Source organism: Myxine glutinosa, chromosome 1 (assembly GCF_964187855.1).
Source record: "Myxine glutinosa chromosome 1, kmMyxGlut1.1, whole genome shotgun sequence".
Taxonomy (NCBI): domain Eukaryota; kingdom Metazoa; phylum Chordata; class Myxini; order Myxiniformes; family Myxinidae; genus Myxine; species Myxine glutinosa.
Window position 1 is genome coordinate 275,974,027 of NC_136261.1, and position 27,818 is coordinate 276,001,844.

The window sequence follows — 27,818 nt, forward strand, 5'->3', positions numbered from 1 at the left end:
CATATTCCATACAATCTGTATAACTTTAAATGGAGAGCAATTTGGCAAATGGAAGAGGGATTCTTGCATGCACAGCCTTTTAAACTTAAAGGGCGTAATTTATTTTAATCTTCAATTTCACTGATTTTGAGATTTACTACATAAATAGGATCCGACTTCGTTCTTGAAGTCCAACGTCAGCTCTCGGGTTCAGGTTCAGCAGAAATAGAACGATGTTGACCTTGCCGCTCACTGTTCAACCATTACGCGGTGTGGCTGTTGGCAACCTGATGGAGGTGCACGATTGGAGATAATGTAAAATACTTCATAAATGAAAACAAAAACGAAGGATGCTTATTTAAATTTAGGACATCGATTGGGACGGTTGTATTGCACATCGAAAGTAGCAGTCGATGCAGAGCAAAATATTTTAGCCATAGGTGAGGGCGAGACTACCGGAAGTAAGCTGTAACACGTGCCCTTTTGTGGTTTGTTTTCAACGTATCCAATCACGTGACTTGTCGCGAAGGGTGCACTAACCGGAAGTTACGTAGTTCCTCGGGCGCCGATTGAAGGAAATCAAAATTGCATCACCGCGTTATAGTGACGTCATCACGTATTGGACGTTTGACGTCAAGGGAACTTCACAGCGACGCTTCAGCGGTGTCTGCAAAACGTTTGTACGTTTTATTTATTTTCCTTGCTTCTATTTTATCCATCCCTTTGCTATTCCTTTTAATATTTCGCAATTGTAATGATAGTCTTGAGGAATTTTGCAAAACAATATTATTGAGAGGTACACGAGTTTCTGTCGAGAAGATGCGATGTATTTGAGGAACTTCCGAACACTAGTACCAGATATCGCGTGTACAGGATAATATTCGCTTTAAATCACCAGAAATATTCTCTTCAGTGGAGGAAAAAATTATTTACTTTCTTAGTCCTCTTGAGGAAGTTCAGTGACGGTGATTCTCTTTTTCTTGGGCAATCGTCATTTCAAAGTTGGGCTCCAAAGCGAGCTGCTGATTGGGCATCCTCCATCATACAAAGTCCTTCCTTGACACACCTGAACTCCTATCCACCTACAAGACCTTCATCTGCAGCTTGATGGAGCACTGCTCTCCCCTGAGGCTGAGCTGAGCATATTATTATTATTAACCAATCAATTCGCCATCGCAGACATGTTTGTGGTCTATGTCTTTTACCACCTCCTTCTTGTCTTGCACCCTCTGCTCTTTCCGGGCTTTGGCCCCCACCCTCCCTCCCAGGTTTCTGCAGGGTCTCACACTGTCCACCATCAACCCCCATCTGTTGCAACTGCCCAACTACAGGATCACTGCTCACCTCCACTCATTTGTCCCTCTCTTTTCTTGCCTGTGGATCCAACTTCTGCATTCTCTTCAGTCTCATCTTTCCTTCCAGGTCTTCAAGACAGCTGTTCACCAACATGTCAGGTTGTCCTCAATCCAAAACCATGGTCTTTTCTACCCTCATTACACCCTGCCCCCCCCCCCCCCCCCCCTCTAATTCCTCCTCCTTCCAAATTTCCAGTTTTCTGTTCTGAGAGTATCCTTCTGTATCCATCATGTCCACTCCATGCATCCTCTCTTGCCCCCCATTCCTTCTCACACCCATTTTTTGTCCTCTCGTTCTGCCTCTATCTTGTCCTTCAACTCTGCTGTTGGTGTTGCTCACACCACCTGCCCTCCTCTCTGTTGTGTGTGTGTGTGTGTGTGTGTGTGTGTGTGTGTGTGTGTGTGTGTGTGTGTGTGTGTGTGTGTGTGTGTGTGTGTGTGTGTGTGTGTGTGTGTACGTGCGTGTCCCATAATTACAAAGTCATTGAACCTAGTGGCCTGAAACTTTGCATGCATACAAAGGGAACTCAAATGGAGTGCAAGAATTAAACCTGGGTATTTAGTTAAATTTAAACATCCCTTTTGAAGATAATTAACAGGGTGCTCATCATGAAAAACAAAAAAGGCTAATCCTTGGCCAGCCCGTTTTCACCTCGCAGGGGTCTTAAGTCACCATTTGTTTCGGCCTGCTCAAAAATCCCTGGCCTTGGAACCATGATGTACGCTCATGGACTAATTCAAGTATATAATCAAAACTTATCTTTGGCTTTGAGGATCAAACGTGTGGACTAATTATGTTTCAAAATCTGGAGTGAAATCTGTAAATCTTAAGACCTTAACGATTCTTGTAACTAAATATTTACTTGAAGCAAGCAAAGCTTGCAAGGCAACTGCCGTATATAAAAGAGGAATAAGAGAGGGGTTTAAAGGAGAAAAAAAGGAAGAACAGGAGGGTTGTAGATGAGGTGGTTGAAGTAGACCTAACTACAGCCTGCATAATGCATATGCCCCGTTTCCCTTAGCTTAGACCATAGGTGGGGGCCTACCTAGCACAACTACTAATGATATAGCTAACTATGGAACCTACTGTCATGGATGTTTGTTCACCCAGGGACTGGTTTCTATAACCGTCACAATATATAGCATGATGTTTCAAAAAGTTGTGGACGAGTTATGACAAAACTTGGTGGATGAGTTGATTACGTGACAAGAACAGGAGCTATTTGGTTTTGATTCAGGTCCGGATCCAGATCTGGCCTATCGTTGGGATACAAAACGTAAATGGTTCAGTCTGGCGGAAGTATGCACAAATGCAAACCATGCAAATTTGCCTTCCACGTCCCTCTTCCCTGTCTGTAGGGCTTGTGGGGGGATCTGTCCCTCACGCCCAATTTACCTGTGGACCTCATCCTTATCTGTAAGTCTTACTTGGGCCCATAGAGCTTGCACACTCAGCACCATTTCCTTTAATACTCCAGCCTTTCCACAAACCTCGGAGGAGCACGTCAATCCGATCCTAGCTATCTCCAACCGTGGATTGTCGTGCACGGTTGCTTCATCATGTGGAACTCCCTGCTTATCACTCAGCTCAACCATAGCGGGGACCATGCTTACTATCACCTGGCAAGGCCACTACCTCTGCCGCTACACAGTCAGTCACTAATGCCAGCCTCCCCTACTGCATTCCTCCTTCCTTCTTCCCATCCATTCTATGTGCCTCACACATGGGTGCCACACATTCCAGGCTCACACCCTTACACAATCATCCACACCCATGCCAGCACGCACAGGTCATGCGGTTTCAGTATCACAACACAGTAGCTCACTGTGCACTGAAGTGAAGTATAACCAATAGTTTGGCTCCGGAGTTGTACGAGTCTTGGGCTGTACATCTCGGAGAAGAGGAGAGCTTTGATGGTCCCGCCTGTAAGAAAGAGATGATTGTTCCAGCTGTGTCTCAGCACATTGAGGAGAGAAGAGAAGAGACTGTGCCACTGGCTGGGAGTCCCAGCTGTATCTCTCCGTGAGGCACAATCATCCGGCCTTGTATAGCCAGCCCTCTCACACACACCCTCGCAAGTTGTGTGCATGCGGTCCAGGTCTCATGTCATACGGTCCAGGCTGTGCGAGGTAACACACGTGGCACAGCCATGGTTATTAAACCTGCGTTTGAAGTTCTGTTGTAACACGCGTGGAGAAATTAGTGAGTGTGATTTATGCATGAAACTACAATGGGCGTGATTTAAACATTAAACGAATGGGAGAACGAGACAGACACAAGGATAAAGGGTGACAAAGAATCTAACTATACACACTATTATTATTGATGCTAATTGGGGTATAATTTACCCCTAAGTCTTTTTCATAACAATATTGTCACGCTGCAACTGTTAATAATGTGTCGAGTGAGGAGCTGTCAAATGCCGAAGCAGATGCTTCGCAGGTGGCTTGAGCCTCTTTTGCTACGACAAAGGGTGAAGCCCGAAACATATGCACCTTTTCATCCTTCATAGCAGATAAATCAACCATTTTCTTCTTATTTTTATTCTCTTCTGCGAACCACACAGACTGCTAGTTTATGCTTGAATTAGAACTGCATATTTATTGTTTTAAGATGGCCAATGGGGGTATCCACAGGGCTCTTCATGCCCACATGCATCCAGCTACCAGAATAAACAATTTGGTGTCTGATGGCGTCTATCAGAATTCGTCAAATCATCTCAACTGCATCACCCTTGGTCACATCAAATTCAGTTTTATGCCCAACCTAAAATGGGAGGACTGAACCTGAAAAGTGTTATTGTTCTACAATGGCAAAACTTATATACATAGAAATACATAGAAATAAAGGCTGGCAGTCTGTACTCTTTCCTCGTAAACATCTTTTGATGGAAAATCCAAATTTCTTGAGTATATAGCAATAATAACAAATTTAACTTTACTGTTCCAATACTTATGGAGGGCACTGTATAGCAAGATACTGTCGGACCCCGCTATACGCGGTTGATAAAATGCGACCTGTTTCTCTATTCACGGAAAAATGTCCTGCAAATTCGCGGGTTTTTTTCTTTTCGCGGCTGTGTTCCGCAAAATCGTGGGGTTTTTTTCCCCTATTCGCAGCCGTGTTCCGCGAATTCGCGGTTTTTCAGGTGCTCAAAAAAAATTCACGAGCCGCTAGCTTTACACATTTATAAAACCGATCTTTCACCAGCCATGCATCAAGCAGCTGGACGTACGTACGCAAAAAAAAACATCTTATACAAGCCGTGAACATGACCTGCTTATACAGTACAGTACAGTACCGTACATTCACTGCTGTGTGATTTGCGTTTTCATGGCTTTTGTGGGCGTGAATTTTAGCCGCACTATAAGCGAGCTTCGTGGGATTTCCCACCAGATATGTAAACAAGTCAACTCCATGAATTATAGAATGCAAACACTTCATTAAATCTGTTTTTTTTTTTTTTGTTTGTTTTTTTTGTATACAAGATCGAGGCTCGTGAAAGAGCGAACATTAATCACACAGAAAGACAAACAGACACACAAAACAAATAACATCGGGAGCGGTAGACAAGATGGGGAGAGAGGGGGAAGGACACAAACACAACATTTGAGAGCAGGGACCGAGAGACATGGAGACATCGAGAGAACTGTGGGAGGGAGAGGGCTTTGGGGGGGAGGCATGGGAAGGGGGGGGGGGTGGGAGAGGTATAAAACATATGGACACTGCCAAGACTTCCAGGAAAGAAGTTGGAATTTCAAACAAGGTGGATCTGGGGTGAATTAGTGGGGGTAGAAAAGATCAAGGTTTTGGATGGGGGAAGATAAGAGATGGTGGTGAACAGCTGTTTTGAAGACCTGGAGGGAGGAGTGTGATTGAAGTGAGTGTGGGAGTTTGTTCCAGAGGCGGGAGTAAAGAGGAATGAAAGAGTGAAGGTGAGCAGAGAGCCGAGATTTCGGCAGTTTAACCATCAGAGGGTGGCTGGCAGATCTTGTGCGACCTGTAGGAATATTTGGGGGACAGAGCACAGAGAGAGCTGGGGGAGCAAGGCCGGAGAGGAGTCGGTAGAAGATAGAAAGACCACCTACCTGCCTGCGGTGAGTGAGTGAAAGGCCCTCAGAGATAGCTTCATCGCGGGAGATTCCAATGATTCTGAAAGCTTTGGTTTCAACAGCGTGAAGCCGAGCCAGGTGTGAGGCAGGAGCACCAGCCCATAGGGGAGAACAGTATTCCATTGAGCTGCGGATGAAAGCCTTGTATGTGGTGAGGAGCTCAGGTGTGCCTAGGAAGGACTTCGCACGACGGAGGATGCCCAGTCGGCGACTGGCTTTGGAGGCCAGCTTGGAAATGTGGTTTTCCCAAGAAAGATCATGGCAGATGGTGAGACCCAAAAGCTTGAGCGACAGAACTTCTTGGAGAGGATTGTTGAGAAAGTAGATGGGAGGGTTGTCCAGTCGATCTTTTCGGAGAGACATAGTAAGAGTGTGAGATTTGTCAGGATTGAAAGACATGTTCCACATGTTTGACCAGTCTGTGATTTTGTCCAGGTCTTCAGAGAGTGAGGAGGCTGCAGACTGCCGATCTGAGGGAAGAGGAATGGAGCGGCAGAGAGTGGAGTCATCAGCAAAGAGATACAGAGGATTTTCCAGAGAGTCGGAGAGATCATTGATAAAGACCAGAAAAAGCACAGGGCCCAGCACACTGCCTTGGGGAACTCCAGCCTGAACGGGAAGGGGAGATGAGAGAAATCCATTCAGGGCCACACGTTGACTACGACCAGAGAGGAAGTCCGCAAGCCATGCATGGAGATTTCCATGGATTCCATAGGAGGAGAGTTTGGTGAGCAGAGCTGGGTGCCAGACCGTATCGAAGGCACGTGATATGTCAAGGGAGACAGCTCTGATTTCCTGTTTGGCATTGAGGACCTCCATCCATTGTTGAGACAGCAGAAGCAGCATGTCCAGAGTAGAGTGACCTGGTCTGAAACCAAATTGATGATCAGAGATCAAGCCATTGGAGAAGAGGAAAGATTTCATTGCTTCGGAATGATGGATTCCATGACTTTGCTGATAATTGGGAGCAGGCTGATTGGTCTGTAGTTGCAAGGATCTGTTTTTGCACCTTTTTTGTGTAAAGCGGTAATGTTTGCTGATTTCCAGGATGCTGGCAGATGACCTTGAGCAAAGGATAGGGTGAAAAGAACAGAGAGAGGGTGAGATAGAGTGGCAGAGCAGGATTTTAGGACCCGTGGGCTGATGCCATCTGGTCCAGTTGCAGAATCAGACACTGATTAGGGTTAGGCAAACTGTTAGTTTGCAATTTACTGTAAAGCGTCATCAGAGATCTTCCACAATGAAAACGCTTCGGGGGATGTTCCATCAGCGATGAAAACATGTCAACCCCACGAATTATAGAATGCAAATGCTTCATTAAATCTTATTTAAATTAGCAGATAGGCTCAATACGGCATCATCCGATAACATCCCCCACAGACAATGGGCAGAGTACTTCCCGCAGCTACCCCTACAATGCTCAAAATCCTACATATACAGACTGTGTCCTCGATCTCAATCATTGTTCTTGTCCTGTTGCTTCGACCTGTGGTTTTGACTCACTTTGCTCATCGTTCAATTATGGCTCCCAAGTGCAAGAGCAGTGCCAGAGATGCATCGACTACCAAGAGGCAGAAGAAAGTGATGTGCCTGAGCCAGAAAGTGGAGCTGCTCAACCGGTTTTCGACAGGAGAGAGTGCAGCCTCTGTTGGCAGGCATTACGGCATCAACGAATTCACCGTTCGCTACATACGGAAGAAGGAGAAGGCGATTCGTGAGAAACTTTCAGCGAGCGCTGTATCGAGTATGAAGGTGGTCACCCATGTCCGGAATGTTCACATGGAAAGGATGGAGAAGACTCTCAGAATATGGATTGAGGACAACATTCAGACGAGGGACTTCATGCTGAAAACCATGATGCTGAACTGTTCCCTAAACCCGCTCATCGAGAACGAGTTGGACGCCATGCCAGAGGTTTCCAAGGAGGAGGAGGCGGAGGCTGGCAGTAATTAGGAAGAGGTGCCGAGATCCAACCTCACAGACCAGTTCCTGGGCGAGTTTCTGCAGGAGATGCGGGCGCTTGTCGACAGGGTGCAAGACGCTGACCCCAGTCGTGGAGAGGTACCTCAAGTTCAAGGGGGCCTTGGATGATGCGCTGCTCCCGTACAAAGAGCTGCATCGAATTTTTGGGCAATGTGTCGGGCAGCTCCCCATCACCCATTTCTTCAGCCCTGCTCCTTCCACCTCAAGATCACCAGCACCCTCTCCTGCCTTCCTCTCAACGTCCTCACCTTCTCCTACCTCTCCTGGCTCTCCCTGAGTGCACGATTTTGCTGCACCATCATTTGGGTCACCCTCAAAGTTCGAGGAATTCATGGGATTTTAATTCATAATCATCATCACCATCAACATCGTCATTTGAAAGTTGCGTGTGTTTGTAAAATAAAAATTTTAAACGGTACATGATGGTGTTCTTTTGTTTTTTTTGTTTGACAGTACGGAATGGTTAAACTGGTTAAGCACTTTTAATAAACTAAGCGCATTCCTTCAATAAATTAGAAATGGTACCTGGTGTTGTTTTTTTTTTTTTTTTTTAAATTTGTAAGCATTATTTATGAAACTGTAATCATGTGCATTTGCGGTCGAAAACATTTTTTAACTTTAAAAAATCTCCTCAATGAATCGGGAACTGCCGGGAACCGATAACGTATCCCCCTTTTCCCCATTGAAACAATGCTGCGGCATATGAGATGGAAGGGATTTTCATCGGGATTTTCATCGACATTCATGGGATTTTCATTGACTTTCACGGATTTTCATCGACATTCACGGGTTTTGTCTCACCATTTCCAGGACTTTCATCGACCTTCGCGGATTATCGTAGACATTCTCAGGATTTGCCTCGCCATTCACAGATTTTGCTTCGCCATTCGCGGTTTGGTCCTCGCTATTCGCGTTTTTTTCAGGAACGTATCCCCCGCAAATAGTTGGGTCCAAGGGTATTTCAAGAAGTCATGGACTGATTATGACAAAACTGGGTGGATGAGTTGGTTAGGTGATAAGAACAAGCCAAATATATTTTGGTTAAGGTCCAGATGCAGATACGGACTATCTGTGGTATACAAAACGTAAACTGTTGGGCTTGGCGGAGGTATGTGCTCTACCAAGTGACGCTCTAGTTTTTTGTATGCAGAGTCCAGGCTAGAGGAGGAACTATAACAATGAATGGATCAGGATGCAACATAACAAAAGGAACAACAGAAAGAGAGAGAAAGAGAGAGAGGAGGAGGGGGTGGGGGGAGGAGGAAACCCCAACAGCAGGGTTGAAGGATGAAATAGAGGAAGACATGGACAAATAATGAGTGTGGTGATGTGGATGTCTTTTGCTTGCTAAAAAGGTATTTTATTTAATTTGTATATTACATTCTTACTTTTGTGGCAGGTCCTCTTTTGAAGATTTGGACTATCAAGTGCTGGATTATTCTTATACCCATCTTAGGTTGACAGTTTTTTGTGGTGTGCTTTTTGCTGAGCACCATGAATCAAGACATACCCTTCCACGCTCACAATCCAAGCTCAACAAACACTAAAGAAGAGGATCATAGGAGCCCTGGAAGCACTGCTGGGTTGAGGATCATCGACGTTTGCAGCCTTCATGCTCAACGACATCGGACAAATGCAGAATCTGGTACAGGCTGTTGTAAAGTGCTTTCACGCCAAACATAATCGTGTGTTTTAAATGCCTTCTCGAGTTAAACATTTAATAATGCAATAATTTGTGCACCAAATGCCTTCTAGAGTTAAAACTTAAAACATTTAATAATGCAATTATAATTTGTGCACCAAATTCCTTTAGAGTTCAAACTTGTAATAATGTAACAATTTGTGCACCAAATGCCTCGAGAGTTCAAACTTGAAATAATGTAATAATTTGTGCACAAAATACCTCGAGAGTTAAAACTTAAAACTTGCAATACTGTAATAATTAGTGCACCAAATATCTCTGGAGTTAAAACTTGTAATAATGTAATAAATTGTGCACCAATTGCCTACTAGAATTAAAACTTGAGACATGTAATAATGTAATAATTTGTGCACCAAGTGCCTTCTAGAGTTGGTGCACAAATTATTATAACTAGGGCATGCCCGTACTATATCTATATCTAAAATTATATCCCCCCCCTCTATTTACATGAAATGGTTTGGTCCAAAGCGAACGGCTTGCGAGTGGTGACAATCCCCCCCCTCTATTTACATGCAATGGTTTGGTCCAAAGCGAACGGCTTCCGGAGTTTGGTAAAGAAATCGCCATCGCGTGCACAAACGCGCAGGAAAGCGAATGAATCGCAAATTCGTTTTTATTAGTTGTAAAACATAGTTTAACGCCAACATAGTTTGCAAACGTGAAATAAATGAATACGCTCTCAAATGTGCCATCCGAGGCAGAGTGTGCCCGCCACGTTCGGCACACGCGATCGTTCGCTGCTCTCTGATTGGTTGAATCGTTTTTTGGACATAGCTCGGTAAGTAATTGTCCGATTAATATGAAACCTTGAAAAGGCACATCCTCGGGTCCCCAGCAATATACCTGGCAAGTTAAAAGTATATCGGACCCGTGGTTGTCGAGAAACAGCGGTCACAGACAAACGTACAGACGTACAGACGTACAGAGATTACTGGAATTATAGATAGATGAGGAAATTGTTGTCTTTGCAAATCGGATTTCTCTTTGCAAGACAGTGCATTAAATTTTGTTTTCTCCACTTGTATAATTTGTGGTACGCCTAGTCTTTAAAAAAGGCCAATTTGTGTTCCCCCCCCCCCCCCCTCCCTCTTCTTTCCAGGTACACGAAGCATTCACTGTGAGCCCCAGATCAGTCCTACTGGTGATGTGGATATAGATCTTTCAGGTGGTTCTTTGAAGCAAAGTATCCTGTAGCATGGCAAGATACTTGGAGAAGGTTGCTGTTATTTTAAACTCTGCAAAATATTATGACTACATGAGTGTTTATCGACTTTATTGGGTCGTCCTAAGGCTTCTTCTTTTGTATGCAACACATGGCTCCAGGTAGCAGGACAAAAGGAGCAGCAGAGAGAGGGGGGAAACCCCAACAGCAGAGCTGAAGGCCAGGACAGAGAGAGGCAGATACACAATGGGTGTGGGGAGGAATGGGGAGGGGGGGGGGGCAGGAAAGGATGCATGAGGTGGACAAGATGGATACAGAAGGGAACTCTCGGGAGGGAAAACTGCAACTTTGGAAGGATGAGGGGTTGAGGTAGGGTGAGGGGCGGGGGGTTAACAAGGGTAGAAGAGATCATGGTTTTGGATTGGGACGATCTGAGATGGTGAGGAACAGCATGAGATTGCAGAGGATGTGGAAGTTGGTTCCACAGGTGGAGAAAAAAGGAATAATTGAGGTGAGCAGTGATCCTGGATTGAGGTAGTTTCATCAGAAGGGCGTTGATGGACCGTTTGAGTCCTGCAGAAACCTGGGGTGGGGGACGGAGGGGGACGGGGGGGGGGGGGGGGACGACAAATCACAGAAAGAGCAGAGGGTGCAAGACCACTGACCTCTGTGATGGGATACGCCCATCGGCTCAGCTTAATCGAGGGCGATTCCAATAATCTTAAAGGCCTTGGTTTCCAAGACATCAAGCTGAGCAAGATATGAGGCAGGGGAGCCAGCTCAGAGGGAGGAGCAGTACTCCATCAAGCTGTGGATGAAGGCCTTGTAAGTGGATAGAAGTTCAGGTGTGCCAAGGAAAGACTTTGTATGATGGAGGATGCCCAGTCGGCAGCTGGTTTTGGAGGCCAACTTTGAAATGTGGTTTGCCCAAGAAAGATCATGGATGATAGTCGGACTCATGAGTTTAAATGACTGAACTTTCTCAACAAGATTGTTAAGGAAGTCGATAAGAGGGTTAAGATAATAGGGTTTTGATAAGAGGGTTGATGATGCTTTCGGTTTGCCAGACGATGCTTTCGGAGAGAGATGGCGAGAATGTGATATTTGTCAAGCTTGAAAGACATATTCCAAGTGTTTGACAATCTTGTGATTTTTTTCAAGATCTAAATAGAGGGAAAAGGCTGCAGCCTGCCTGTCTGAAGGATGAGGAATGTCAGAGGGTGGAAATCAGCATATAGATAAAGAGAATTTTCCAGAGAGATCATTGATGAAGATTTGGAATCTAGGAGAACATCCCCTTGGGGCACTCCAGCCTTGACATGGAGAGGAGATGACAGGATTCTATTGAGTGCCACATGTTGGAGAGTAGAGGAAGTCATTAAGCCATGTGTGGCATTGGCCTTGGATGCCTAAGACAGAGAGTTTGGAGAGTAAGACAAGATTCCAGACTGTATCAAAAGCACAAGATGTGTCCAGAGAGGTGGATTGATTGAGGGGGAGGATGGGTGGGGGGGGGGGGGGGGGAGGGGTTGACCCCCTCTCCCACATCCGTAAAGTAGGTACGTATTTGCTTTCTTTTCTGAAACTACACACACAATTTCGATGAAACTTAACCACAACGTTCATCACCCATGATATACCAAAGTCACCGCATAAAAAAAAAAAAAATCATGGTCCAAGCAGGTTTGTGGGGGGTCAAAGTGGGTCCAGGTTTGACCTCCCCAAAATATGTATGTTTGCTTTCTTCTCTGAAATGCTAAAACGAATATTCCTGTTTTCACCAAACTTTGCATCACGACTGAGAACCAAGGCCTCCTGATGCCTTGCAGATCCCATCAAAAAATTGCATATGAAGTCTGTCAATTTAAAGGTCATTACGATTCCTGGATTGCTACTTTTGACTTCTCAAAAAGTATTCAACCGATTTAGATGTAACTTGGTAGGAATCATTTCTGCATGGTGCTTTCACCAGTTTGTTCAGACCATTGTCTAATTTACATATTTTGTGGGCTAACCAGTGGTTCCCTGGTTCTACCAGGTGAGCCCAGAGGCATCGCCTCTGTTTTTTATGTAATGCAGTGATGTTGGCAGATTTCCAAGCAGAGGGAAGATGACCAAGCGCAAATGATAGGGTGAAAATGGCAGGGAGAGGATGTAGAAGAGCAGCAGAGCAGGTTTTTAGGACATGTAAGCTGATGCTGTCTAGTAGCAGAATCAGTCGATGGTTGAAAGAATCTTCTTAGGTACAAAAGACACAGAGCCCAGGAGCAGTTGGGTACGATACTATCGTAACGATAGGGAAGGATGGGTACTGAAAGTGAGGGGTTTGGGACACAGGATTTGGAAGCAAACACAGAATTGAGGCATTCAACCTTCTCACGAGCAGAGTCGGCTGTGGTGCCACTTGAAGAGAGGGAAGGGATGGAAGGGGAGCATACACCAGAGACAGACTTAACTAGGCTCCACCAGGTTTTAAAGGAGGAAGACAAGTTTGAAAGTTCATTCTTGAAGATAGACAGATGTTATTTTTTGGCTCTCCTGAATGTGGACACCCACTTGTTGCAGACCTTTTGGAATGCACTGAGATTGCCTTCAGTCAGATTAGCCTACCAGGAAGAGAAGGAAAGTTGTTTCAAAGCTACTGCCTTACCACAGGATTCAGTGTACCATGGGCGGGAAGAAAGGTAGGATAATTGAAGATGAGATGGTATGAATCTGTGCATGAGGTCAATTCTGTGGAAGAATTTCTGGGCTGAGTTAACATCAGGGGCAGTCAATATGGGAGACCAATCCTAAATAGAGATGGCTGCTTGCAGTCCCTGCCAATCTGCTTGAGTGAAAAGCCAGACTCGCTGGTGTTGAGGTAGCTCTTTGAGAATAGCCAGTGAGATGTTGACTTTCACAAGCATATGATCAGATGAAACAATTGGAGCAGAGGATGAGCAGAAGACATCAGCGGGGAATGTTGGTCATCACCAAGTCCAGAAGGGAGGATTTGCCATTGGGATAAATCCGGGATGGAAATTTTCATAGATCGAGTCAGTCCAATGGAGTAACAGAAGTCCTTTACCGATGTGCCATGATTGGCGAGAGAGGTATCAACAGGTTGCATGGTGACAATTGATATCACCACATATGCAGAAGAGAGCGTTGGGTGGTTAAGAGTTTGTCCATGTTGTCAGAGAGAGTTATAGATGGAGTCCTCACTGTTAGGAGGAGTATACAACAAACAGATGAACAAGAGGTTGGAGTGGAGTGGAAGTCACAGCTTGATGTTCTCCTGCGGGTTGGGAGATGTAAGATCAGTACAAGAGTAGTGAGAAATTGAGTTTCTGATGTAGAATGCAACTCCTACGCCAGGGCGTGGTTCAGGCCTTTTAAAACGAAGGAGACAATAACTGGGGAAAGATACTAAGGAGTCGGAGACATCCTGTGGGAGGAAGTATTCTGTTAAACAGAAGATGTCTGGTTTATCGGTCGCGGCCTGGATTGAGAGATCTGTCAGGTTAGAGCAGAGACCTCGTATGTTTGAGGTTCACGCAGTTAAAGATGGGGGGGGGGGGGAGGAGGCATTGGGATGGTGCAGGATTGGGTGGGGGGGAATTTTGTGCTATTACTTTTGTATTGACAACACAAAAGTAATAACATAAAACAACAAAGGAATTACCATGAAATATTGCTTGGCATAGAACAGCAGCACTTAAACGAACGACACGGCAAAACCCACGAGAATCCTGTTTGGAAAATTCAGCTTTAGTGGGGTGGAATTCCTAGAACTCGAAAAATCCCCAAGACAGAAGTCAAATGGAATATCCCCAAACATGGAATAGATATATACATGCTGTACTTGAAGGGGGAGATGGGGGAGAGGCAAGTGGGAGCGAAGGGCAAAGATGAGGGAGAGGGGCAGGAAGTGCAGATGGCATTGCTGAACATGAAGAAAGTCAAAACAAATGTTCCTCACAATCAAAATAAGTTCATTGCATTTCGTCCATCTGCTGATCAAGGGCTTCTTTTTATTATTACTCCATACATTTTTAGCCGCGTCGCAGACGCTGGTCATAGAGTGCCCTCTGCTGTTGTTGTTGTTCTTCTTCTTGTTCTTCTTCTTCTTGTTGTTCTTGCAGAGAAGAAAAAACCTCAAAGCTCCACCCATTCTGGGAACCATAGCTCCACCCATTTTGGGAGAGGCTTCATATAAACAAATATCCACCATTTTATTAACTCGCATAGCTTTGAGGCCTGTTTGTAGGCCCGTGGTGTCTTCCTCTCTCACACAGTTTTATTTCAAATCAAATTCGATATATCATTTCATTTTTCACAGTCGCTAACATAGTTTTAGACTCGGTTGAAAAAAAACGGGAAGAAAATCCGATGAAAGTTGCCCTTTATAGAACGAAATGAATTCTCAAAGGCCTGTAACTTCAAGTCCATTGAGATTTTTTTTTTTTTATCGCGGCATGGTCAGTCATACACCACCCGAAATAAGAGATGGGAAAATGCCGAGATATATTAAAAATTCGTCCATTTGATGACAATCGTCACGATGAAATATTTAATTTATACGTCGTCACAATAATGTGGAGAGAGGAGCATAGCTTCGTTCACGTGTCGCCACATACGGGAAATTGCCGAGACATATTTTTTTAAAATCGCGGCATGGTCAGTCATACACCGCCTGAAATAACAGATGGGAAAATGCCGAGATATATTAAAAATTCGTCCATTTGATGACAATCGTCACGATGAAATATTTAATTTATACGTCGTCACAATAATGTGGAGAGAGGAGCATAGCTTCGTTCACGTGTCGCCACACACGGGAAATTGCCGAGATATTTTTTTTTTAAATCGCGGCATGGTCAGTCATACACCGCCTGAAATAACAGACGGGAAAATGCCGAGATATATTAAAAATTCGTCGCCACACACAGGAAATTGCCGAGATATATTTTCACTTTGCACAAAAATAACATCAAGTAATCGAATCAATAGGAATGTCCTGTGCCTATAACATCGACGTTATAGGCACAGCTGCATCTAGGCATTGTGTAACATCGACGCGGCTTTTGTTTTAATTAAAACTTTTTGTACTTGTTAGTGATCAAATGCAGAACCTTTGGGATGTCTTTGTAAAGAAGAAGAGGAAAATTATAAACAAAACAGCGGGCAGGTGCCACCTTGCTTGTCTGTGCAGGAAAAACTTATTTCCGCACTTGTTATGTGCTTTCATATTCGTATCCATATCCATGTATATGCAACGAGTGTCTGATTTCCCGTATGCGTTTGCCGCATCCACATGCTGTGTCTGTATCCGTATCCACATATAGGTGGACATAGCTTAACTCACTTAGGCTCCAAAAAGGAAATACAGGGAACTTGGACACTTGAGGAGGCCATTTTCCCATCATTCCCAATCTATTAGCTAATTGTCAGATCAGCATTGCTTATGATACTAATCCAATATTTACCATATACCCAATATTCTCAAAAAACAATCTTTTTTTTGTTTTAATTGTAGATTACATCATGAAAGTGAAAGTGGAGTCGGAACCCTTTGATGGTATTTCCTCAGAAGGTAAGCATTTCAAACCTGATAACATTTTATTTGTTTTCATGACTACATTGACTTATTTTCATGTTCATTTTCACTTTTTTCACTTTTCACATCTTCACATTTTCACTACTACATATTTTCATGACTACATGACTACATTAAAATGCATGTTGTATTGACTACATGACGACATTGGTGTAATCCTTTTGAAAACCTTATCTGTTAAGTGTTTATCTTCATGTACTGGTTTTACCTCGATTTAGAATAGGTACACCATATCCCTGCGCATCGTAAGAGGCAACTAAGGGTTGGCGTCAGGAAGGGAATCCGGCCATGAAAACATTGCCTCAAAAAGGGAGCCATGAGGTCTTGGGGCCCGCAAGGCGGGGAAATGGGGCCCGCTGTAGTGGGGAAAAATGGCCTTAAAACGATCATTCATTCATTCATGTACTGGTTTGATTCTATGTAACATTGCTCTCAACTGTTTTACTTTCCTTTGCTATAAAATGTTTAACTAATAATAGCCTGGTGGTGGCTAACAGTTAAGGTGGTTGACTTAGGATTTTAGGAGTTCAAACCCCAGCCATGCCAAAATAACATAATACAGGTTGACACAACCCATTAGTTTGATGTCAGTAAAATGAGTACCAGCTTGCTGGGGGTAGGAAATTAACAAAAAATATATATATATTTACAGGATCGAGGCTCATGGAAGAGCAGCTTAGAACTGACAGTGGGACAAACCTTAAGGGAATGAATGAACAGGAAAAGAGGAGAGGGAGGATGGGAGAAAGCACTAAAAGTAGCACGTAAGATGGTTTCGTTAAGAAGGGTTAGTGGGGGTAAAAAAAAAAAAAAGACCATGGGTCAGAATTGGAAATGACAGCTAATGGTGGTTCACTGCTTGCTTGAAGCCATGGAGGTAAGAGTGAGACAGCACACCCTCTGGATGATGATTCCATATATAGGTGAACTGAGGATTAAGAGTTTAGGTGAGAAGTCTGCCTGGATTTTGCAAGCTGAACCAGGGGTGGTTACTGGAAGAACACGTGGATCCTGGAGTAGATGGAGAGTATGGGAGACTGAGAGAGCAGAGGGAACGAAATCGGAAAATAAACTGAAGAAAACGTCTGCAATGTGAGAGCAACAGATTCGACCCTGAGCTTCGGCCTCATCATGGGAGATTTCGATCATTTTGGGAGGTTTATATTCCACAGAATCCAGGAGAGATAGATATGCTGCTGGGGAACCAGGCCATAGCGGAGAGCATTAATAGATTTTGCCATGGATAAAGGCCTTTTAAACTGAGTAGCTCTCATTTTCCATGGAAAGACTTGGATCGCTCAAGGATGCCAAGTCTGCAGATGGCTTTGGAATTCAGCTGTACTATGTGGTCAGCCCAGGAAATATATTGGTTGAAGGTGAGGCCCAGAAGATAAAGAGACTGAACCAATTCCAATGGATGACCAAGGAAATAGGTAGCTTCATTTAACAATCCTTCCGGAGTGATACGTTAAAACTTAGATCTTCCAGGATCGAAGGACATTTTCCATTTTTCAGACCAGTGTCTAATCATTTCCATATCAGCAGAGAGAGAGAGATACACCTGCTGTATGCGTAGCGCAAGGGGTGGGGTACTTTACGACACAATGTGGAATCGCATCAGAGCGGTCATTCATATGGGTGAGGAACGAGATTGGGCCAAAAATACTGCCTTGGGGAACTCCAGCCTCTACTGGGAGAGGAGAGGAGAGGAGAGGAGATGGATCCTTTGGTGGCAACATGTTAACTGTGTGAGTGGAGGAAGTCAGAAATTCCGGAATCAAGTCGGCCATCTCCACCACATGCTGAGCAGGATGCTAGATTGTTGACTGCCTGAGGTTGTCCTTACAATTTGCAAGATTGTTTTTTGGTTTGTCTAAGAATGGACACACCTGTTGTGAACCTTATGGAGTGAATGAAAGCTAGCCTCAGTCAGGTTAGCTTTCCACGCTGCCAAAGCGAGCTGCTTGACTGCAATCACCTCCCCACAGGATTCAATATACCAGTGTTTAGACCTTAGAGGGTAGATAGAAAGCCGCAGATGGGATGCGATAAACTGGTGCATGAGAGAAAGTTAAAATTTTCTGAAACTATTCCGAGGTGGAATCAATATCAGGTAGCATGGAAATGTTGATCCAGTTCTTTTGTGAGATGAAAGATTAAAGTCCTTGTCAGTTCGGAGTAGCTTGCCCTCTTACCCAAGTGGAAGAAGCCAACTCAACCTGACATCCTTCCGAGGTCGGAAAAATTATGTACCAGCTTACTTGGAGCAAGGGCACTGCATCAGCGGCACAACTGCACTTCCAGAAAATGATGCAGCCACAGGCAGCTGCATGTGAAAGCAGAACGACCTGATATGGCTAATATTGTTGGTGAATGCATATTTGACGGGAATTTGATTCTGAATTCAGCCCGTTGGTTGCATCATTGCTGAGGTGTGGCTGTGTTATTGGTGCAGTGCATCTGCATAATCCGGTAGGGATTTTGAATTTTTTCAGGATATCAGTAATACTGGCCTTCTCTTCGCAAAGGACATCTTTAACATCCACCAGCTTATGGTAACAGATGGGACACCCAGTTTAACATCCATCTGAAGGACGGTGCGGTGCGTACATTGATTAATTTATCTGCACGCATAATTGAGGCGAATAAAGATACCCAATTACAAAACATAAATTTTTATTTATTCACATACATTCGTAGGTAGACCCTCCTCTCATATCTGCAATACAAAAAAATGTTTCCTGGAGTTGGTCTTGTAAAAGTGACCAACCCCAAAGGTGAGATGTTGCTCATTCGATGGCTTCCTCCTTTCTGAATCCAGCGGTATGTGTCTTGTGCAGAAATGTTACTGCTAATCAAGTTATGCACTGGAGTAGTTTTTAATACCCAACTTCCTTCAAAACTAACCCTTTATCTCCCCATATCATGAACTGGATTGGGGAGGAAATCCTAGGAAATGGAGTACAATATGAGAGCAATAAAACACTGAGTAGTTTTTAATGTAGTGCCTATATTCCTTCAACACACTATTCCACTAATTCTTCAGTTTATTTTAAATCATTCGAAGGATTTAGTGTCATTTTATTTGAAGAAATGTCGGATGCAGTTGATAACCCGGAAAAGCTATACATAGACGTCACTGTCACCTGTCCTTTTGTAGCTCACCTTTGAACATGTAAATTATGAGATGTTTATGTGGGGTACTTCTATATCTTGATATTTAATTTTAAATGTTTACTCATATTTGGTGCATGTTTTTATATGTTCTCAGAAAGTTGGAGGATACTTAAAGAATTGATAGGATGTTGGCAGAAGTTATTTAAAGGGCTATTGGCTTGACCAAACGAGTCACATTGTGCAAAGTACACTCTGAATCTGTTTTGCTTTTCCACATGGTATTCTTCTTCATGTGGCATGGATTCAAAATCCAATTGGTTGGTTTGTAATGATTTATAAATAAATGAATAAATAAATATTCAATTATATATATATATATATAAAAGTTCAAAACACACCTGGTCACAAGTGTGCCGCACTGACCGGGTCCTCAGTCGAGGCCCTCAGCATCATCCCGTTTCGGCCCTTCAACCTTGATATGGTCAGCTAAGGTGGGCCAGCAGGGGCACATCCACATGCAGCAACTACACCTGGATGCGTACATACCCCCACCCCCAGCCAGTGCGAACGCAGACTACAACAACAACAACACCTCCGCATCCAGAATCCACAGCACCAAACAAACATGGTGGAACACTCAAACACCCACCTTTATACCCTTCACCACTCACCAACAAAACACACCAGATCATTCATACACACACATACACACCCATACACACACACACACATACATACACACACACACACAACACCAACCAACCAACCACCTACCCTTACAACATACACCACTCAACATACAAAAACACACACTCATGCAAAAATTAATTCATGCAAAAACACACACCCTCACCCACTCACTCATACACACAACATAAGAAATAATAATAGTAACAATTTTTTTTTTTAAACCACACACAACCAACCTACACCGTTCGACGTGCCTCCATAAACTTCCTCAATATCCAAAATGAGCCTTTCAAGGCAACCTGGGCCACCTTGTCACACATTCTCCTTCTTTCTGTCCCACACACTCCCAGACTAGCAAAAAAAAAAAAAAGGAATTGCCAATATACCCTCTACACCCCACCTCAAATGGCTGACACGAAACTCGCCAACCCTTCTCCCGGCACTCTGCCTCCAGCTCACTGTACTTTCCTCTCTTCCTCTCGTGCACCTCCTCCATGTTCTCTTCCCAAAAAATTAATATATATATATATATGGCAATATTTATATATATATATATATATATATATATATATATATATATATATATATATATGTTAATATATATATATATATATATTTTAAAAAATTATATACAGCAATACCCCGGCCATTAATTGGTTCCATAAGCCGTGACGTAACTCGGTTTTTGACATAAACCGGGCGTAATGCCTTAAAAATGCCTTAAAATGAAGACAAACACCGTAAAACTAGAGTAAATAACTGGAGGAGGCTGCGGCTTCACCCTGAATCTTTGCCGCTCCCCGTCGGGAGTCCCTCCGTTGTTTTCTATCGGTCGGGTCTTCTCCTCTAACGGGGTGACCGGCACGGACGTGTCGACCGTGAGCGGGCTTGTGTGCCGAGTGGCTCCGCGGCCCGCTTCACCACGGCGTGCTTTACCCAACGTGTCCGAGCGGTTTCACCGGTGGTCGTGTCGTGTCGTCTGTGACGAACGAACGAGCTCAGGGTTTCGTGAACCCGGCCGCCCCGGGGATCGACGCTCGCCTCCTAGTCATAGGCATGCCCCGTCTTTCCTCGAGCGGCCGAAGTTGCGTGCTTATTTTTTTTTGGACGATGCGATATACGCAGAAACGATGACGTACGTCGTACAGGCAGGCATTTGCAAATCCATGCACATGTGCACATGCACACGTCGATCGGTTCGTCGACGCCGGATGCCGGCGAGGTGCTCAACGAGGCACCCCGGCTCGAGGCATGACATGGTCGTTCGTTTCACATGGGCCCTGGGGCCTGACCTCGTCGCGGACACTGCACACTCTGCACGGTGACGTGACGTGACGTCTGCCGCGGACGGTCGTCCGAGCCGGCATCGTCGTCGTGTTTCGCCGTTGCCACGTTGCGTTGGTTGATTTACACAGTAAAGGAACCTTTACACAGTAAAGGAATAATCACAAAAATAACAGCGAAAGGCAAAGCAAGCACGCGACCGCAGCACAGGACAAAATGCATATGGCGTCGCCTTTGTTTTGAACGTATGTATACGTACATTTTTATATTTTTTTTAATGTGCTTTTTATTGTATTTTAAATAGTTTTTTTTAGCTTATTTTATTGTTAATTTTTATGTACTATTTTATTTATTTTAAATATATCTTTTCATGTCCTCCTATTATGATGTAGGAGTGACGTAAAGTTGCACATAATGACGTTCGCTGAACTGAAATTTACTCTAGAAGAGTGGCGTAAAGTCGGATTTGATGTAGGTCGAAATGGCGTAAAACGGGGTATTGCTGTATATATATACACACACGTGGGTGTGATCATTGCCTAATGCTCATTTACCTTGTGCTTGTAATGTTGAAAGATGTTCAATCACAAGTACAAACTGTAATTTCATGGAAGCTTTGATGTAAAACTGCTGCACAGATTGTGGAGAAGATATTTGGATAAAGCCTAAAGTAATGAAAGCAGTCACCATAAAAGGCGAGAATGTTATTATCAATTTGATGCCAATGTTGCATTGATCAGATGCTCATTTGTGTTTGCGATGATGCCGGCTTTGCAGTTGTAATATCTTCATGCCCCTCCTTTGTTTACATTTTCTATAGGTGAAAAAGATCAGGGGAAGGTGGAATGTATACAAGATACAGTTCCTTCAACGTCTCTTAAAGCTTTTCGCAGTGTTTTTGTGAAGGAGGAGGCTTATGATGTTGAAAAGGAAGCCAACCATGCAGTTGGTAAGCAAAGCATCACAATACTGTATTTATTACCCCATGGACGCGAATCAAAAAGCCGGGTTAGGCAAATGGGTTATTTTGTCTGTCTGTCCACAAACGTCAGTTTATGATCGAGGAACAACTTGCTTTCAATTGAATGTTGTATTTTGAACACGGATCGGGAAAGGAATAGTACATTGGCTCTGAATTCATCCCGATTGCACGTGCTCACAGAGGAGTGAGAATTTTTAGCTCACCTGGATTTTAGTCCAGTGAGCTTGAAATTGAGCAGTGTCCGTAGGTAAGTCTGCTGGTGAGTCTGTAAACACTTCAGTCATTATTGCTTGAACCAAACATGCAATTTTGATTAAACTTGGCCATAAGCTTCATATCTGATAGCTAACGAAGGTGTATTGACTACGTCAAAATGTGCGCTCATTAATGGGCTGTTAACTAACACATGAGTGTTCATACTGGGCATCGTCCACACAACTGCTCAGACCTAAAACGCTAAAAATTCCTGCCCTAACCTACAGAGGGCGTTGCATCAGCAGCACATCCACACCTTCGGCCAAAAACATGACTTGTAACCTGTAAAAAACATGACCTGTAAATGTATCTCTGTAATCATTATCGAGAGGGCTTCCATTCAACCAATCATATGACCAGATTCTGCGCATTAACAAAATTTCGATATTTTAAAACATTATTGACTGTTGCTCCTGATCCAGGTGAGCATCAGGACCTGTCGTGCTATATTTTTTTACTCCAACTGCCTGTTTGGCTTTAAACAAAATTGAAAATCATTCCAAACAAGAAACTTGTTGTTTTTAAGGACGTCATAAAAGACACAAACAACTGGCATGAGAAACCAATGTGACGTGTTAAATAAGGTGGTGTTATAAACACTGCATCAATGGTGATAAACTACTGGAATTACTTTTTTATACAAACTTGACAACCTTTATTTTATTCCAATTTAATTATCCACTCGAACACTGCAAAACACAAATCGCCTTCTTGTCACTTACAAGAACCTCCGCTTTTGCAGTACTTGGACATGTTAAATAAGGTGGTGTATAAGACTGCTTCAACGGCGCTGAACTTCCGGATTTTTTAAATACAACCTATAAAATCATTATCTTATTGCAATTGAATTATATACTTTCACACTGCATGGGGTAAGGTGTTCTATGAACTTGAGTTTCATGAAATTTTTACACACTTTGTTTTGATGATGTTCTACATAGTATTAATTGATTAGTTATTTAATTATTAGCGATTAATTAAGTACTAATACATTTCCTTTCTCTTCTAAGCATTATCTCAGGCACCTTTTGAGTTAGGAAGCTGATATTTGGACATGCCAATGACCAAGTGATTTGGCCGCAAAGGATATTTTTGATTTATTGATTAATCAATTAATAGATTAATTATTTAATTATTCAATTAATGACTTCTTTTTTTTAAAGTTACAGATTCTGATGAAATGGTGGTGGTCTATGTGTTCTATTAGCCAATTGATTAAATTTTTTTTTTTTTGTGATTATTATTTATTTATTTTCCTCATTAATCATTTATTTATTTTCTTTCTCATCTGCCCAATATCTCGGGCACTTTTTGAGCTAGGAAGCTCATATTTGGACATGACAATGACCAAGTGATTTGTCTGTAAAGGGTATTTTTGATTTATTGATTAATCAATTAATCGATTAATTATTTATTGATTAATAAATTAGTTATTTTATTTTTTTATTGATGACTTGTTTAATTAAATTTCTAAAAGTTACATCTTCGGATGAAGCACCAGTGGTTTAGTTATGCTATTAGCCAATTGATTAAGAAAATATTTTATGACAATCTTTTATTGATTTTAATTATGCAATTAATCAATCAATTATTGTACACCTCTCCCTCCCAATGCACTCTCTATGAGCTGCACTGTGGTATTGCCGGGCGCCAGAGGTGCCCCGGCAATGCCGCGCTGGAGGATATTTAATTATTTGGCATGGGGGCGGTGTGCTTTGAATGTATCTGTACTTGTTCAACATTCAATTTAACACTTTGATCAATTAGACTGGACTTGGCTATCATTATCTGCTCTACATAGCCAACAAAATGTCCATACCTAATCTGTCTTTGTGTACCAAAAATAACTTGTTATGCATGATTGTAATGTCCTGTATGGCAAGTATGATTCGATCTTCAATTTGTTGTTTTGTTATTTTCTTCATTAACATAAGATTGCAAATTCTTTTTTTGTGGCAGGGCCTAATAAATTATAACTCACCTTTTTGTGGTAGCTCTGTCTCGATGTTGGCTATGTTGGATATTCGGCAGAGATAAATATTCTTGAAAGTAACTGAAGAGGTTAGGGAGTCTTCTCTCTCTCTCTCTCTCTCTCTCTCTCTCTCTCTCTCTCTCTCTCTCTCTCTCTCTCACTCTCACTCTCTGATGTGCCATCCTCTTCACAGAGCATCGGTGCCCCTGAAGCAGCTTCCTGAACAAGAGTTATACAGGGTGGTTTGTCATTGCCTTCCCAGGAGTAGTTGCTGCAGGAATTTGGAATTTGGAATTTATCCATGATGCTGGCAATAGCTTGCCTACTCTTCGCGAAAGACACTGTGGGATCTTTAATGTCCACCAACTAATGCGCCGACAGACCTCGAGGCCCTCCTGTTAGTGCTAGAGTCTTACTTCCAGTTAAATTGTATTTTATCAATATTTTCCAGAGCTTAGATGTTCACTGGAGAGGACTGCAGCAGTGGTACCCCCTTTACATATAGCTTGTTCCCACTCTCGGTGTATAAGCTTGATCCATCTGCACAATATGATTAAACATGGAGAAAAATAAAGGTAAACGGTAAACTAGAACCACCTTGGCATTTTAACGGTAACCGAGAGAGATGATAGCAATAAAGTTCTGAGATATGAACAGCTGTCCAGAATTAATGGCAATGATGTGCCTTGTATGTTTTCTTGCATCCTAAGTGCACACAATGACATCTTCCATATAACGGTGAGAAAAAGAGTGTGGACTGGTTTGTCTTTACCACAGTTATAAGATAGTATGTCTAAAAATATATTTGCTTCAACTTGACTGACCCTGAAAAATTATTCCCACTAAAGCAATTACCAAGTATTTTGTCTGCGTGATGTGCCACCATTGGAATAACCTGCGTGTATACTGTATATCGAGAGCTCAGATTCGTGCAGGACAATCTCTACCCATCTGTCATCTCGACGAATTATGCAACTGATTTCCTCTTTGCTGAGGGTTCTACCCTCTGCCGTAGCATCTCGCAGCCTGGTCTCTTATTACAGAACTTGATAATATCAGAAGCTCGTCCAATTAGTGCAGTTTGTCACATTTGATCAATTGATAAAGATGGCATGATAAATTGAAGCAATATTTTAAGGAATGCTGCAACCAGAAACCCCTATATATTCAACAAAAATAAGAAGGAAAGACAAACACTTGGTGACAATTGATACTTTTGTCAGGTGCTGTTGAAACTTTTTTATTTATTGAATATTCAGGGCAGGGGGTGGGGATGAGAAGGATAACAGTAAAGACGATTTTGCATGATAATAAATAGATGATGCCCACAAGTAACTAGTGTGAGTTTATTAGAATGTTGAGAATGTAATCGTTGTTTACTTATTTTTTGCATTTTTTTTACGTTTGATTGCAGAAAGAACAGTGGAGTATGTGCGACGGTTCCCTTGCACGAGGTGCACCCAATCCTTCCACACTGAGGTCGATCTTCAGATGCACATGGAAAGGCATCCACAGAGCCCTTCTTACAGCAGACATAAATGCAGTTATTGCCACTACAGTAGTGATTCGTCAGGGAATTTGCGAACACACTTGAGGATTCATACTGGTGAGCGCCCATACGAATGCTCTATCTGCGGCAAGACATTTTCTCAGCTGGGACACGTTAAAGCACACAACTTGAATCACACTGGGCAGCGTCCATACAAATGCTCTCTTTGTGATAAGTCATTTGTGTCGGCAAGTCATCGAAAGAGGCACATGATGTCCCACACTGGCGAGCGTCCATACAAATGTTCTGTGTGCCCTAAGGCATTTGTGCAGTTCAACACATTAAATACACACATGAGGATCCACACTGGGGAACGCCCTTACAAGTGCACCGTGTGCGACAGGGCATTTACTCAAGAGTCTGGCATTCGCATTCATTTCAAAAGTCATACCGGAGACCGACCACACAAGTGCTCTGTATGTGGAAAGGCATTTGTGGAGGCAAGATATCTGAAAACCCACATGACTGTTCATACCCAAGAGCGGCCATACAAGTGCTCAGTTTGTGGGAAAAGTTTTTCTCAAAGTGCTCATGTTAACGAACACATGAGTGTTCATACTGGGCATCGTCCACACAACTGCTCAGTTTGTGGAAGAACTTTCCGAACTTTGTCTAATGCCCGGAAACACATGCGGGTTCACACCAAGGAGCGACCCTACAAATGCACCGTCTGCGGAAAGATGTTTTCGAGTATGTCACATGTTTGTAACCACATGAAGACTCACGGTGATGAATTCACACTCGCACAGGCACCATCAATACCCTAAAAGATAATGGATAGAAACCGAAAGCTTGTAGTGTTGGCATTGTTTCTTTACATAATTCCTGAATGTAATGCTTATGCATGAAAACTAAACCTAATTGGATTTCACAACAACAGTGAAGGAGAATTTGAACGTGAGGATCAGACAGTAAACTTTAATGTAACATGTGACATCATAACTTCCAAGTCCTTTGCACCTTCATTGTTCTTGTAAAATGGACAAATAAGAATGCCCTAGCCCCAGTAATGAGACAGACTTTGGGTTAAGTACAGTAGTTGTGATGAAATACTATTGGGACAGTGCATAAATGTCGTTAATTCATAAATATTTATTCAATTTATAATAGCTGTGGGTCTCCTTTTGGACCCCGTTTCTGGCAAATGGTGCTGCATCTGTTCCGAGCACGCAGCATTCAGAAGGGTTGTTAACCCTTTACAGCATCACCGTTGAGACATAATGACATTATTCTCCATATTTTATTCACAGCATACAACTCGTTTCCATTGCATACTCTTGGAAGTAACTTTTTCCACTTAATCAAATATCATGAACTGGACAGCATCTCAAAATGCAATGCTCTTCTGCATCTGCTTTGGACACAAACTAAACTTGACAAAACTGACAGTTGAAAAAAATTGTAAATTTTATTCATTAGTGTTCTTTATATTCTCATAAAGGTTTGTTGAAGATTTGATGGCAAAAGCTCAATTGGTAAAAATGTTACGGCCTGGACAGACACACTGAAGCTCAACGGTAAATAAATAAACACAGAAGCAATTTTGAAAAATAATAATAATAAGGGGGCATCTCTTGCTTGACGCGCTGCGGCGGGGCTAATAAGGGCTATTTATAGTCACTAAGACTTTGACCTTTCACATTTTGATCCAATTTTTTTTCTCTCCATATTCTCATAATTAAGTTTTGTTGAAAATTTTATTACAAAAGTTCAAATTGTTTAAAACAAAGTTATTGGCCTGGACAGACAGACAGACAAACACAGGCGATTGCAAAAACCCAAATCCCCTGCATGATGGGCTGGGCTAATAAAACGGATGCTAATTGTACCAGTTCCTGAAATCAACCGCATGCCTAATATGATACACGTCGTCGTCTACTGTGTACGTACATCGATCTCCGCAGCCTCTTCATTCACTCTCTGTTTTCCCTTCCCCGAGTTATTATCATTTAATTCAATGCTTCAAACAACAAACATTATAAATGTAATAACGTTTGAAAAAGTTAGACTTTTGAACCCGAGAAATGGAGAGCAGACATCAGATGGAGTTCATTATGAATGTGGCATCGTGTC

General features: G+C 42.8%; 1 protein-coding gene across 2 annotated transcripts; it reads left to right on the plus strand.

The window, feature by feature from the left end:
• Positions 1-598: 598 nt before the first annotated feature.
• On the plus strand, positions 599-27,443 carry LOC137413668 (uncharacterized). Of its 2 annotated transcripts, none has more exons than XM_068099105.2 (6): positions 599-659; positions 8,887-9,075; positions 10,232-10,297; positions 15,816-15,872; positions 21,808-21,936; positions 25,611-27,443. In XM_068099105.2, the coding sequence occupies exons 2-6, from the start codon at positions 8,925-8,927 to the stop codon at positions 26,510-26,512; spliced, it is 1,305 nt and encodes a 434-aa protein (XP_067955206.2). In that variant the 5' UTR covers positions 599-659; positions 8,887-8,924; the 3' UTR covers positions 26,513-27,443. The 2 variants fall into 2 exon arrangements, with proteins under 2 accessions (XP_067955206.2, XP_067955205.2); XM_068099104.2 differs by having other exon boundaries at positions 617-659; positions 8,830-9,075.
• The last annotated feature ends 375 nt before the right edge of the window (positions 27,444-27,818 follow it).